The sequence below is a fragment of the Crinia signifera genome, chromosome 3, assembly GCF_055691185.1.
Source record: "Crinia signifera chromosome 3, ASM5569118v1, whole genome shotgun sequence".
Taxonomy (NCBI): Eukaryota; Metazoa; Chordata; class Amphibia; order Anura; family Myobatrachidae; genus Crinia; species Crinia signifera.
In genome coordinates, this window is record NC_139219.1 from 84,889,583 (window position 1) to 84,903,512 (window position 13,930).

The following is a 13,930-nucleotide window of genomic DNA, read 5'->3' on the forward strand; positions in this document are numbered from 1 at the left end:
CAGGCTTCAATAGATAAGCTTAAAAGAAAATTTTAGCCAAGTTAAAAAACACAGTGCTGATAAATGAAATTTCATTGAATGACTGCTTCAAATTCCTCAGCATGAAAATGGCTGCTATCTTTATCTATGGATATTTTCATATTTAGGGCAGTATTCAATGAGAAATCTCGCCGTGTGCAGCGAATCCTGTTTAGGATTCGCTGCACACTCGCTGTGTTCCGGAGGGCTGGCTGCCACTAGCTCTCTCCGTATTCAATGTCGGAGGGGTGAGTAGCCCCTCGCGGCGAATCTTAACCCGTGGGATGGTGGCAGGCAGGGAGATTGAAGTCTCCCTGCCTGCCCCAGAACGTATGTGGGGGGAAGGTGGGCTCCCCGGGACCCCCCCCCCCCCAGAGCCAGCAGGGGACCGGGTATATTCACTGCTCCCGATCATGCATATGTAATGATCGGGTGCAGTGAATATATGAATATCTAATGAGCGGCTCGGCTCCCGGCCCCCTGCTGGCAGCTCTGTGTAAAAAAAAATTACTTTTTTTTTTAAATTAAAATATATATTCATGTGCTATAAGCACATGAATAAAAATAGCATGCCCCTTCACAGAATAAAATTCCTGATTTTTTTACACCAAAATTAAAACAAAAAACTTATTTTAAAAGTTCACATTCAAGTTCATATTTTAAAATTGCTACACGGAGAGACACAGCGAAAATCACTCAGAAAGACGGCGAGAAGTGCACATTGAATAGGGTTGCTCACTTTTTGAGAGCAAAAGTCTCTGTCCAACGCGAGAAAAGCACAAACTCGCCATAAAACATGGTGAATTTTTCTCATTGAATACTGCCCTTAATGCTCAAAAAATGCTCCCCTTCGATGGTAAAATATCCCTCTACCATGATGCCGTTCGCAAAAAAACAAGGTACTTGTGAGTTAACCGGGCTGCCGATTTTTTCATCGCGCCTGAAATCGGGGGTATCGCGTCGGTCGTGGCCGTTATAAGGGGCCGCGACGCGATGCCCACGATTTCCCATAGACAGTAATGTTAAAAGACGCGATGGACCCGATTTCCCATAGACAGCAATGTTAAAATAAAATGACAATGTGAAATTGGCCAATATGGCCATTTCACATTGAATATGTTTTTTAAAAAAAGTTTCATGGCCCCCCACCACCGTTAACGCCACCCCGCTATTGACGCCAACCCGAAGCGTGGCGAGCGCAGCGAGCCCGCGAGGGGCGGCGGTACGCGTCCTCCGACCTTTTCATACCCCTACTATCCACGTCGGCGTGGAGTTGAGAATAGAATAGTGTGGCGAGCGCAGCGAGCCACCGAGCCCGAAGCGTGGCGAGCGCAGCGAGCCCCGCGAGGGGACGCGGACACCTGTGAAGCCCGCAAGGGGACGCGGATACCTTTTTTTTAAAACATATCCAATGTGAAATGGCCATATTGGCCAATTTCACATTGTCATTTTATTTTAACATTGCTGTCTATGGGAAATCGGGTCCATCGCGTCTTTTAACATTACTGTCTATGGGAAATCGGGTCCATCGTGTCTTTTAACATTACTGTCTATGGAAAATGTGGGCATCGCGTCGCGGCCCCTTATAACGGCCACGACCGACGCGATGCCCCCGATTTGGGGCTAAATCGCGGGCATCGCGTCGGTCGGGTGTCCTTAAGTTAACTAAACTTAAGGACAAAATCGGCAGCCCGGATAACTCACAAGTACCAAAAACAATGGGCGGAGTCAATTTCTTGCTTCCTTTTGGTTTCTCAGGCATCCTAAATTTGTCTCACAGCTCAGCCTGACACAGAAGAGTGAGTGTGAACCGTAGAAACTTTTGTGATGGAGTTTGAGGCTTCTGATCCACCCCCATTCTGGCAATAGAAAATAAGGTACTTGTTTCCTAGCACGGCGCCTGCGATTTTGATTGTATCCATCGGGTCCTAAAAAATTGCGTTGATCGCATCGCATGCAACCAAATCGCATGCAATGCGATCGATGTGATTTTTAAATTGGAACCAATGTGAAATGGTCCCTGAGACCCGATTTTACATTGGGCCCAATGTTAATTGCCCCCCAGACCCCAATTTTCATTGTATACCCACCCTGATGGGTCAAATGCCCCCCCATTGTTAACGCCACCCCACGATGAACGCCAACCCGAAGCGTGGCGAGCGCAGCGAGCCTGCGAGGGGCGGCGGTACGGGTCCTCCGACCTTTTCATACCCCCACTATCCATGTCGGCGTGGAGCGTGGCGAGCGGACGCGCATTACTTCACATGTATTACGAGTCCGCTTGCCACGCTTCGGGCTCGGTGGCTCGCTGCGCTCGCCACACTGTACAAGTATGAAGTTAATGTCAACATTAACCCTTTGAGTGCCAAGTGAATTTGTCAAAATAGGTGTGAAACTTGCCAAGCTATTTTTATTCACCATAATGACCTGTAATGTTTACCATATATAGGAAATATAATCTTTTTTTACACAACATTTTTTCTTTGCATTTATATAGCAAATGTGAGCTACGCTGGCATTTTTAGTGCATATTTTGCACATCTATCACAGAGATGTTGGCACTCAAAGGGTTAAAGTTATATATTTTCTAATAAATGAGAGACATATTTCCACAATAAATCATTTGTGCAATATTGGAACAATTAGTGTACATGATATAGACACTATAAGTCACAGGCAGGGGTTCATATTCTCTACAATGGTGTGAGTTCCACACCAGCTCCAATAATTAACTGCTCAAAAACTGTTTATCTTCCCTTTGTCTTCATGCTGCAGGTGGTATAAAAGTCAGTGTTTCAAACTACTGCTTTATAGAGTGAAACAGTTATAACCACAAGTATAACCACACACAACTATACTACAGATACATAATATATGTAGACAATGGTTTATATGTCATATATTTTGTAGGGACAATAGCAAATATAAATAATACCTCTAATGGCTACATGCTGTAAATATTCCAAAGGTTTGAGCAAGGCTGTGGAGTCGGTAGATAAATGTTCCGACTCCGACCCCGACTCTCGTACTTCTGACCCCGACTCCTCGACTCCGTCTCCTCTGTATTAATATGCGAATGTATTTGATACATTCCTTGCACCACACTTAAAAACCTAGGATAGACAGTTTCTTCCAGAAACATGTACACATGTCTACCCTCATACAGACAAGCAGGCATGCAGGTTTTAAAATAAATATAAACACTAACAGTTGAATCCAAGAAGCTGTTCCATCAAGTCCTTCTAAGCTCTTCTAGCTATAGAGAAGAATCTTCACTCAATAGGAAAGGTTCAGAAGTGTGGAGCATGAGTTCCGCATGCTTTGTGACGACAACAAAAATCAACGAGTCACAATCTCCGCTGGTTTGCTTGCTCGTCACCGTTCAATTAATGGACACATGGAACGATTTCTTTACCGAATCGTAACTGGCGACATAAAATGGTGCCTGTACATCAATATGAACCAGCGTAAGGAATGGCTTAGCCAAGGTAAACAAACGACCCCGCACATGAAACAAGATCTTCATCCGCGTAAAAAGATGTTGTGCGTATGGTGGGAGAGCTTGGTTGAATGAATTTTTTGAGTCTACACCAGGTGATTTCTACCAACGAGGTATTGAAAACCTTATTGAACGTTGGAAATAAGTTGTAAACTACAAGGGAGAATATATTTATAAGTATTGGTGCTCCGAATTGTGCGTTGCGTGCCATATAGTGAAGCACATGAAAAGCATGCTTTTTCATGGTCACTTAACGTGTTCGTTTTGCGGTTACGTGAGGCACTGCATGCATTGGTCTTTATTCTTACAGTAGAGAAGTCATTAATTATAATTTTCAGAGTCGGTGCATTGTTTGCCGACTCCGACTCCAGGTACTCGAAATTTACTCAGACTCCGACTCCTCGACTCTGACTCCACAGCCCTGGGTTTGAGGATATAGACATGTGTGGTATAGAAAATCTACTCTAGATAGATAGTCATTATGTCCACCCCATATGGTTGACATGACAAAGTCAAAAGGTTGACACGACAAAGGTCGATACAAAAAAGGTTGACCCTAGTTATTTTATGTTTTTTGGGTACCATTTTGTATGTTTAATCACTATATCTAAGCACAATCAGTCGAAACGCACTCTTTAGGGATCACTTTGCTCGCCAAGCTCCGTTCAAGGTGGCTTGCTGCGCCCGCCACTATCTCTAATAGTAGTATACATGTACACCTAACATACACTTGTATCAAACATAATTGGAACAGAATTGTACAAAACAAATGAAGGTATTCCATTATGTTAAAAAAACAAACAAAAAACAAACAAATAAGCAGTAACTTATGAAAGTTATCAAAAATCTGTCTAACCAATGTCCAAAGAGCGCAGGACATATTTTATGTTTTACCTGATTACAGCTATTGCAGCACTACACAAACCACAATGTAGCTGCTATCTGCACAGCACTCACAAAACTGCTCCTGTCAGTACGTTAACAAGAAAAACATCTTTGCTATGAAGCGCCTGTGTATATGGGCTATACTGCAGCCTGTCAACGTGAACACTTTGAGAAGCGGCTAATTAACATCCAAGCTAACAGAAGGAAATGAGCAGATGCCTTTCAAAGCCTGTTCAATTATTTTACGTTGCCGACATGGTTAATTAAAAAGTTATAACCCAAGTTAATGTCAAGTTGCAAGTATTCCCCACTATACAAAACAAGATATGATGTGACAAGTAAACAAATTCTAATAGCAGAAGAGAAGACCTTTAATAACAGAATTTACATGCACATAAATCTCAATCTATTCTAATCATATTATTTGCATTTGACTAACATTAGAGGAACTAATCCATCAAAACAAAGACACCAGAGACAGAATAGGCCAGGCTAACATGACTTTAGTATTACTCCGAGTTCAGGTGGAGAGTTATGATATACACTACACCCGAGAAAAAATTACCACCCTTCAGTCCTTACAGTTCCATCCCCACAAAGACTGATAACGTGCTCAGATTTCCGCTTGCTTTCAGTCAGTTACAGTGACATTAATAATAATAATAATAAAAATAATATTGCTATAGTGATATTCTTGAGCTAAACTGTTAACCAAGTGTTGACAGCCCATTGGTTACTGAACCAGGTTTCAAAAGTTGGTCTGACATGATGCAGAGTTGTCTCCCTGATTCCTATCATTTGGGGCAGTGGTAACTTCACCACGGTTGCCCAGAAACAAAACAGATTTTAGTACCCCCTTCCATTCCAACTCAACACACCCATGACTTCTGTATGAGTTGAGTTGTGTTGTGTGATTAAGTACAGTTACAGACCTGTTATCATATTCTTCCATGGGTAATGAGAGTATTTTTTCTGATCAGCAGATTATATGGAGCATATTAACGACTGTCATACAATACTAAGAGCGTTTTATTGATTGCCAGTCAATATGGAGAGCATTATTATGACCGCCAGGCAATAAAGAGAGCATTATTGTGACCGCCAGGCAATAAAGAGAGCATTATTGTGACCGCCAGACAATATGGAGAGCAGTATTGTGACCACCAGACAGTAGCCTGGCCTCTGGAGGGGAGAAGCAGACAAGGAGGGACAGGTCATCCCTGTGCTGATTACAACAGCCAATGATTTGTGCAGCCAGGAAAGAAGGGTAGGGAAAGCAGGGTCTGGATGCAAAGGCAGCATGTCAGTTATGTGACTGTCAGTGTTGTGGCCAGCAGGTAGCTTGCCCCGGACTGTAGAAGAGCTGCAGACAAGAAAGGAAGTAGCACCATAGTGGCAGCTGCAACTTTGGGCACTTATTGTTAGGAGAAGGTGGAACCTAGGACAATGGAAGAGAGTTGACCCCTTCAGGGTTGCAACCCGGTGGCGACCACCTCCATTGTCTCCAGCAGTTCCACTACTGATTGGGGGACATTGTGCCTGATTCAAATTTGTAAGCAAAGGAAAAAAAACACACAACTGTCAAAACCATGTTGCGCTGCAGGTGGAGCAGATGTAACATGTGCAGAGAGATTAAATACGGATGGATGTATTCAGACTGAAATCTAAACTGCAGTGTAAAAATAGAGCAGCCAATAGAGCAGAAAAAAACATTACCCTCACAAATTTAAATATCTCTGCACATTTTACATCACCACCACCTGCAGTGAATGGTTCTGCCCAGTTGTGTGCTTTTTTTCCTTTGCTACCAAAGCTGTATCAGGGCTAGTATTTGAGAAGAGACCCATTGCACTGCAAGTGGACACCAATTGTGTCACTTAATTGAGCCTGGCAGAAAGCAGAAGCTGAAAAATGAGACACAGGGCCCTGGGAAGCAGATTATAAGGCAATATTTGCCTATTCCACAATTTAAAGGGAAACCCACAAACTGCCACTCCTTTGCACTTTTTAGTATTCCGTATCTGCTACAGTCTGTGTGAACATTGTTGCAGAACAAGGCTCATGAACATTTTACTAGATTTCATTTTATTTCAATATTATTGCACTTTATATAATGTATCACAATAAATAGCAACTGATATTACTGTATTATAACTTCTATTAAGCACCTAATAACTACCCTATTAATAGCAAATCGATGTTTGGCATGATTTTATTCCAAGCAGTATATGCGTGATAATGATTGCTATCATTCCTGACAACCAGACTGTGTGAACTGTAAGGAAATCAATGAAGTAGTAACTTACGTGTCATATACATTTAGCAGCCAGTTCAGACACATGTCTATGCAGAGAGGCACGTTAACGAGTTCCTTGTTCTTCTCTTCAAGGCCACTGTAGATGGTGTTGAGGACAGTGATAATTTCAGGGACAGATAACAGTTGTTGGTTTTGATTGAGTTCATGCTCCTTAAAAATATTGTGGGTGGTGCTTAGTTCCAGAAGGTCCACTAGAAAACAAACAAACAGAAACAGGATAGTTGATTTCTGAGCTGTAATCTCCCCTGGCGGGGTCATGTGTTTACCATTATTTTGCTTTCCATTTTTTTGTAGTACAATAAGAAGTGAAGGATTTATGTTACTGTATGTTTGGAAGGCCTACACATGCAAATGGTGAACACACTTTTATAGTGATAGATCAAGAAAAATTATAGATCACTGGGAATATAGATGGACTGCAAAGTCAGCTGGCTAATAATCTTTGATGGCTAGTCCAAACGCAGCCGGCCAAATCCATTTACGGTGCCTGAACTGTTAGATCTGTAGTTATAGGCTTTCAAGTCTGGAGACTCAATACTTTAAAACAAAGTAGAGCACAAAACCACTAGTTCTTTTCCACAATAGAAGTCTGCAATCTTCACCCTTGTTGCAACTTTTTGAACTATACAATAGTTTTACTTCTTTTTACTTTTGCTCGAAAAGGACAGTATGGGAGGAATGTTTATTCACATCCAAACCATCTCTGCAGTCTCCTGCCAATGTCTGACAAATTGAGGTTTCTAAAGACAATGGTAAAAACTGATCCAACTGCAATTCTGTTATTTGCTTATAGTAAATGCCATTCTAAAAATGATATTTGTTCACTGTTTTAAGAGTTTTAAATGTCATTGAATGACACTGCAGTATTATTAAATATATGTTACACATTTTATGCATTATTTTGTGCCACTAGGTTATTTTAGAATTGATAAGACTGCAAAATTAAGTCTGCGACTTTGTGGACCCTTTGTTCTGTTAAGTGGCATTTCCTTCAGTACGTGAATGACATTCAATCAAAATGTACCTATCATTTTCTAGGCTACAAAAGTGAAAGCATCAGCTATTTGAATTTTTACAAGTTTTAGTAAATTTATTCCTAAACGCTGAACGTTAAAAACTTATATACCTCTTTACATTGTTAAAACGGCAACTTAAATGTTCCACTAAATATATCTATATGTCTACTATGGATAGGGGAAATTAAGGTTAATCAAAAGTTTTTTAATAAGGTGCCACAAATTTTGCAATGTCTGTCAGGCAAGGAACCTTTAAATAAACAGAATAAACCATAAGATACATGAACGTACGAGTTATGTGAGAACAGCTGAGCATAAAACCAGGACGTGCATAATGTGGGGTAAACATAGCTTAATACTTTCAAACAGACTTAAAACATTTCCTTAATAAATAAATAAAAGAATCCGACAGGTTATTTTACTGATTCCATGAAAAAAATGTACATTTTACATTAACATCATTCACAATGACAAGTTTCTCTAGGAATATTGAGATTTCTACTGGAATAGGAAGCACTATTTTGGCACTGTCACAGCGGTAGTGAGAGTGTCTGGAATACATTGTGTCTGTTCATCAACTCGGCAGCCTGACTTGGCTTGGTGTCAGCATTAAATTAAAATTGTCACTTTATTATGGAAATGGCATTTGACAGGTCTAGGGAAAACATAAATCACTATACGTCTACAATCAAAAGCAAGTGGTTGAGGAGGGCAAGAGCCTTGAGGTTTTAGCAGGGACTGAAACTAGTTTATTTGCTTACTTTGAATAAAGAAAACTTTCAAAGTTACACTTACTAAGTGACTGATCTATGGAACAAATGCAGAACTTTTTAATATGAGATATTTAAAAAAAGGTATGAATAAGGCTGGTGCAAAGTTTCTGGGCACCCTAGGCAGCATTGCACCCACTACCTCTGTCCACTCATTAGTGTTATAAATGTATAATACACCACAGAGCAGTGCATCAAATTCATAATGTACTATATAGAAATGCCCAAATATGCTACACAGCAGAGCCCCAAAATCATACTGTACCTCATAACACTGTCCTCTATTCATAATATACCACACATCTGTAACACATTCATTATATGCCACACAACTGCAGCCCCACTTCATTATTGTGCTTCACAGCAATGCCTACAATACATAATATGGCACTCATTTGTGCCCCCAGTACATAACATGCCACACATCTGTTCCACCTATTCATTATATGCTACATAGCTGTATCACACTTCAAAATTATGCTACGCATCACTTCCTCCGATACACTCTGTGATCTACCATACCTTTGAGCCCCCAATGCATAATGTACGACAGCTGTGCCTCGAGCTTATTGCATACCACATAGTTGTGCCTACAATTCTTAATTATGCCACACAATGACCCCAATACATTTGCCAACGATACAGTATGTGCCTCTTTATATAACACACCTATGTTTTATAACACATCCTATGTTTTATACCCTACACCAGTGTACCAAAGTATATTCATGCCACAATTTGTGACAATGTAGTCAGCACCCTTTAACCTACTCACACACATGCGCAACTGCCAGCACTCATTAACCCACACACACATTCTCCTTGTCAGCCACTTTCAGCACAATGCAGATGACATACAATACACATTCCTATAGATCTATGGGTTAGTCAGATCTTGCTTGCCAACTTTTTCAAAGTTGCAAATGATGGAAGGGATTATCTCCAACAGCGTTGGCCCATCTCCCACCAGTCACACACCTACCTATTGAACTGGGCGCACCAGAGGATTTGATTGTGATTTGCAATGACCTGCATCATCGTGATCCTGACTTCAGAAAATGTTGTTTTTTAAAATTAAGGTCAGGGGCCACAATGATGGGAACATACGTGTTCACATCCCGTGTTCACCCAGCTACATCCCCCCACACACACACAAATACCTCTCTGGCACTCACCTGAAGGATGCTTTTAAAAAGTCAGCAAGCATGATTCAGTCACCCAAATCTGTGCTGCATTGCCACGTGCAATTAAATGAATGTAGATGGGTGAACATGGGATGTTCCCACATAGTTTAGCTAATACTGGCCACACATCCGACCAACTTTCCTCCAACCATCCAACTAGTTGCTTGGATGGAATGAAAAGATGGTACTGGATGGGAGCAAATGTAATATATACTTCAGAAATTTGCTCCCAAAACCTGGAAAAGGACAAAAACTGTTGCTCAGACATGGTAGTGTAGTTGAACCTGTTTGATTTAAACAATTTGAATGAATGTTTTTGTCCATTTTCCTGGGTTGTGAGCACATTTCTGATTGTCCTTTGCTCCCATCCAGTACCACAGGAGTGGACACAGGACTGCAATGTTGTGCGTATGCAGAGATCTGGATGACTTCAGAGGGATCTCTAGCACCAAGGATAGGGATTACGCAAATGCACGCCGATAATACCGTAATTACTTTTACAAAGGGATGTACGGCATTGCAATCACATATGGTAGCTTTGTAAAACTATAACAGGCATTTATCAGCTTCTATTTCCAGGTATACTGTGCACTAAATGCATACAAACATGATTATTTCAATGAAATACTGTATTTGGGGCAACTCATTACAGATTTAGATGGTCACAGGTGAGGTAAAGGCCCCGTATGCTCTATTGGCATACATTCAGCATTCAGTTTGAAAGCGGTAACTGAAAATTCACCTTGAATGAAGCTGTCGCAGGAGGTGTAACAACCAACGCCATGTCCAGCATTTCTACTCACACGGTGCAATTTAATTTTAGAAGAAAATAATAATTACGGATGATTGTGTTTAACAATCGTAAAATTCTCGATCAAAGTCTCTTTCCCGCTCATGCCAAATGGAATATCTATTTTTAGCACATATGATATGCTAACACTCCTGTATACTGTTAACAGCTTGATTGGGTATTAAAGGTGCTCTGTCAACACAACTATATCATTTAGTGCAAATGTGTTTCTCTTCTCGCTCTCAGGCAGCCTGTCACTACTGGGAATTTAGCTCCCTCAGTGACCTAAATCTAATAACACAGGCAAATTCATCACGCTACCAGTTAAAGCTCCGTCTCTGTCAGGCAGTGTCAGATATTTCTTTCACATACTTTCTGACTCGGCTCTGCTAACTTTTTGGTAAAAATATATGTTATTCTTTTACAAAACGACTGTACAGGTGTCTTGCCTCCTGGTGTTCAGAGCAGAGAGCATAGTAATGTATTCAGCAGCAGCCATAGCAGTTAATTCCAGGTTGGCTTGTTCGCTCAATATGAATAATGTACCAGCAACCGATGCTCAAAGAAACGGGGGCGGGGCGTCCACTCCAAGCGGGCATCTGCCGATCTGTGTCCCCAGGGGAACTCCCAGCATTTTCATGGGGATTCCATGGGGAATAGTAATTTTTCCCAAGTGATAGAACTCTATGGCCATATACAGATGAGTTCAATCGATAGTGTATTCGTTCATGCAGCTAAATTCGACTGACGTTGCCATTCATAAAAAACGGCAAATCAGCCGAATTTGGCTATTAGTAAACTAGCAGGGCAACAGGTACCAGCAGTATTTTAGAAGCAATGGGTATGAATGGGTGCATTTGTACCCATCTGATCTTAGTAAATTTATCCCTATGAGTCAAATGGGAGCTTGAGTTTGAAAATGTGATTTTCATTCCTATGGGACTAATGCAGATATGGGGCTAATGCAGCTATGGGGCTAATGCAGCTATCCCCGCAGAAGTGCAGGTGCAGTGCCCAACGCATAGATGAACTAAGGGGTACATTTACTCACATGGGAGATCTACTGAAGACGGGATGTTGCCCATAGCAGCCAATCAGATTCTACTTACAGATGGAACAGTTCCAGTCGGAGCTGCTCCTGGCGATGGAATCGCCATCTGCCAGGCGGTGCCAACCGCCAAAAGGGGCCGCACACAAATGAGATGCTCGCATGCCCCGTTCTGACAGAGCCCTCCGCCGCCCTCCCTCGTTGCTGTCCGCAGCCCCCCCCCTACCCTGAGCATCTCCCTGAAGAGGAGACGGGCAGGGATTCCGCTTCCCATCAGATGGAGTGCCTCTCCGCTGGCGTATGCCAGCTAAGGGAATTTGGCAATTCCCAGGGCTGATTAAGAGGTGATCCATCTGTATTTATTTAGCGGCGAACAGATAATAAATAGAATCTGGTTGGTCACTGATCGTGGGTAATTGCATTGCCCAGGACTATCCAATTAGCCCCCCAAAAAAACATGTACGTGTGCAGTGGCTTATCAGGGATTTTGTCTCAACTGCATCACACAGATGAAACAATATCCATGCTGGCTTCAGGCTGCAGCGGCAAAAATACACATTTCACTGAACCTGTGCGTTTAACATGAAAGTTTTTTTTATTTTTTTTTACGGGAGACCTAATTGGATATACCATAAAAAAAATATTAGTGAAACATCTGGGGGAAAAAATCCCCAAATATTCCCATTTTTTGCTTCCTTATAGTAATTTATATATATCATGCCCCTTATTATTATTATTATTATTATTATTATTATTATTATTATTATTATTATTATCTTTAAATATTATTATATTTTAATTATATGGAGACAGTAAGGGACAAACATCAAACAGTGAGGAACTTATACAACTATCTGAGTTACAGTGATAAACAGCAGCACTCAGTAACCCATGATGTACAGTAGTTGACATCCCAACAGAAGGGAAGCCAGCAGTTAGAAGACCAGCCCTGAGATACCAAAATACAGTGTCAGAATGCTGACATCAGAATCCCGAAAAAAAACCTGTAAGCAAGGGTTAAAGTGGGGGGAAATGGGATGGAACAGAGTTTCACCACCTGGAATGTTAAGGTGAATCTAGTTCCAACCGGTGTTGGTATTCTGACCACTGGCATTCTAACTGCTAGAGAGTGGATTACACTGGAGGCAAGGATAGTGCAGGCAGGGAACCAAAAGGACAGAGAACCCTGCTTGTGAGAGTTTACAGCCTAAGGAACCTTATCACATTCTTTCTCATTTGCCTGAAGTCAGTGGGTTTGAAATCACTAGCCTTTTGTTCTTTAATGGAACTATACTTGGCTATTCAGTAAATTTACTTAGCCTGTGGTGAACTACAGGTGCCTGATATTTTTCTCTTGGACAATTGGCTTTATCGATGTAGAAGCCCTGACATAGCAGCAGTGGCAGTTTCCTCTACATTGTTTATCTTCGGGCCCACAGAACTACAACATGTAATCTAACTATAGGGTGAACAACTGCAATGCAATATGTGATTTTGCAAGAAGCTGAAGTTCATTCTACATGCTGTCTCCTCTGTAATCTCCGCAGCTAGATATTATTTGCCAAAAGTTGCAGAAACAATGTTAGAAAATAAAAGCAGTAAAGGGACATTATGGCAGGTATTCAATGCCGGTGCGAGCGGCCGGCAAGGGGGTTAAACTGCGAGGATCACAGAAAACCAGTGATCCTCGCAGTTTAACCCCCGCGCCGTCCGCTCGCACTATGCAACGTTCCGGGGGAATCCTCGCCGTCACAGAACGGCGAGGATTCCCCTAAACTGCGAGAGCTGCGGCTAGTGCAGCAAACTCGCTATAATTAGCCTCGATTCTCGCAGCTTTTGGAGGCACATACGCCAATTCTCCCTCGCTCAAAAAACGGAGCGAGGGGGAATTTGCGTATGAGGGGGGTCAGTTGAATACTGACAGGGTGAGCGGTGACTGCGAGCAAAAAGTCCTGCTCGCAGTCACCGCTCGCCCACGGCATTGAATATATGCCTATGTTTTGCAGAAGAACATTAACAATATTAAGATTTTCAGGTTAAATATTTCAGATTGTTGGAACATCATTTGTTATACAGTATATTCTACATAAGATAATGCATACACTCTATACAGGATAACCCAGGCAGATACTGTACACTGTACAGATAACCCCATGTACAATTCATATGATATGTTTATATATATATATATATATATATATATATATATATATATATATATATATATATATAGTGTACGGTTTGTAGTGCGGCACTCCAAAGTAACTCCAGTCAGATAATAAGCTTCATAAATTTACTTACAGCAAAGGGTTTTCTGAAGTCTCCTGATTTTCATAGCAGTGCGATAAGCTGAAAACCTCACATTGTTTAAGTCACCTAGAAAATAAATGGAAAAAGATGAGA

The 13,930-nt window shown here is 41.4% G+C and overlaps 1 protein-coding gene across 10 annotated transcripts in view; it reads right to left on the bottom strand.

Moving 5' to 3' along the window:
• The window catches only part of UTRN (utrophin), a 587,017-nt gene that overhangs the window by 78,797 nt on the left and 494,290 nt on the right, over positions 1 to 13,930 (bottom strand). For all 10 annotated transcript variants that reach the window (XM_083176136.1, XM_083176132.1, XM_083176141.1 and 7 more), the window contains 2 exons: positions 13,829 to 13,903; positions 6,709 to 6,910 (listed from right to left, as the gene is read on the bottom strand). In XM_083176136.1, the coding sequence (XP_083032262.1) occupies positions 6,709 to 6,910; positions 13,829 to 13,903 (277 nt within the window). The remainder of the gene's footprint in view (positions 1 to 6,708; positions 6,911 to 13,828; positions 13,904 to 13,930) is intronic.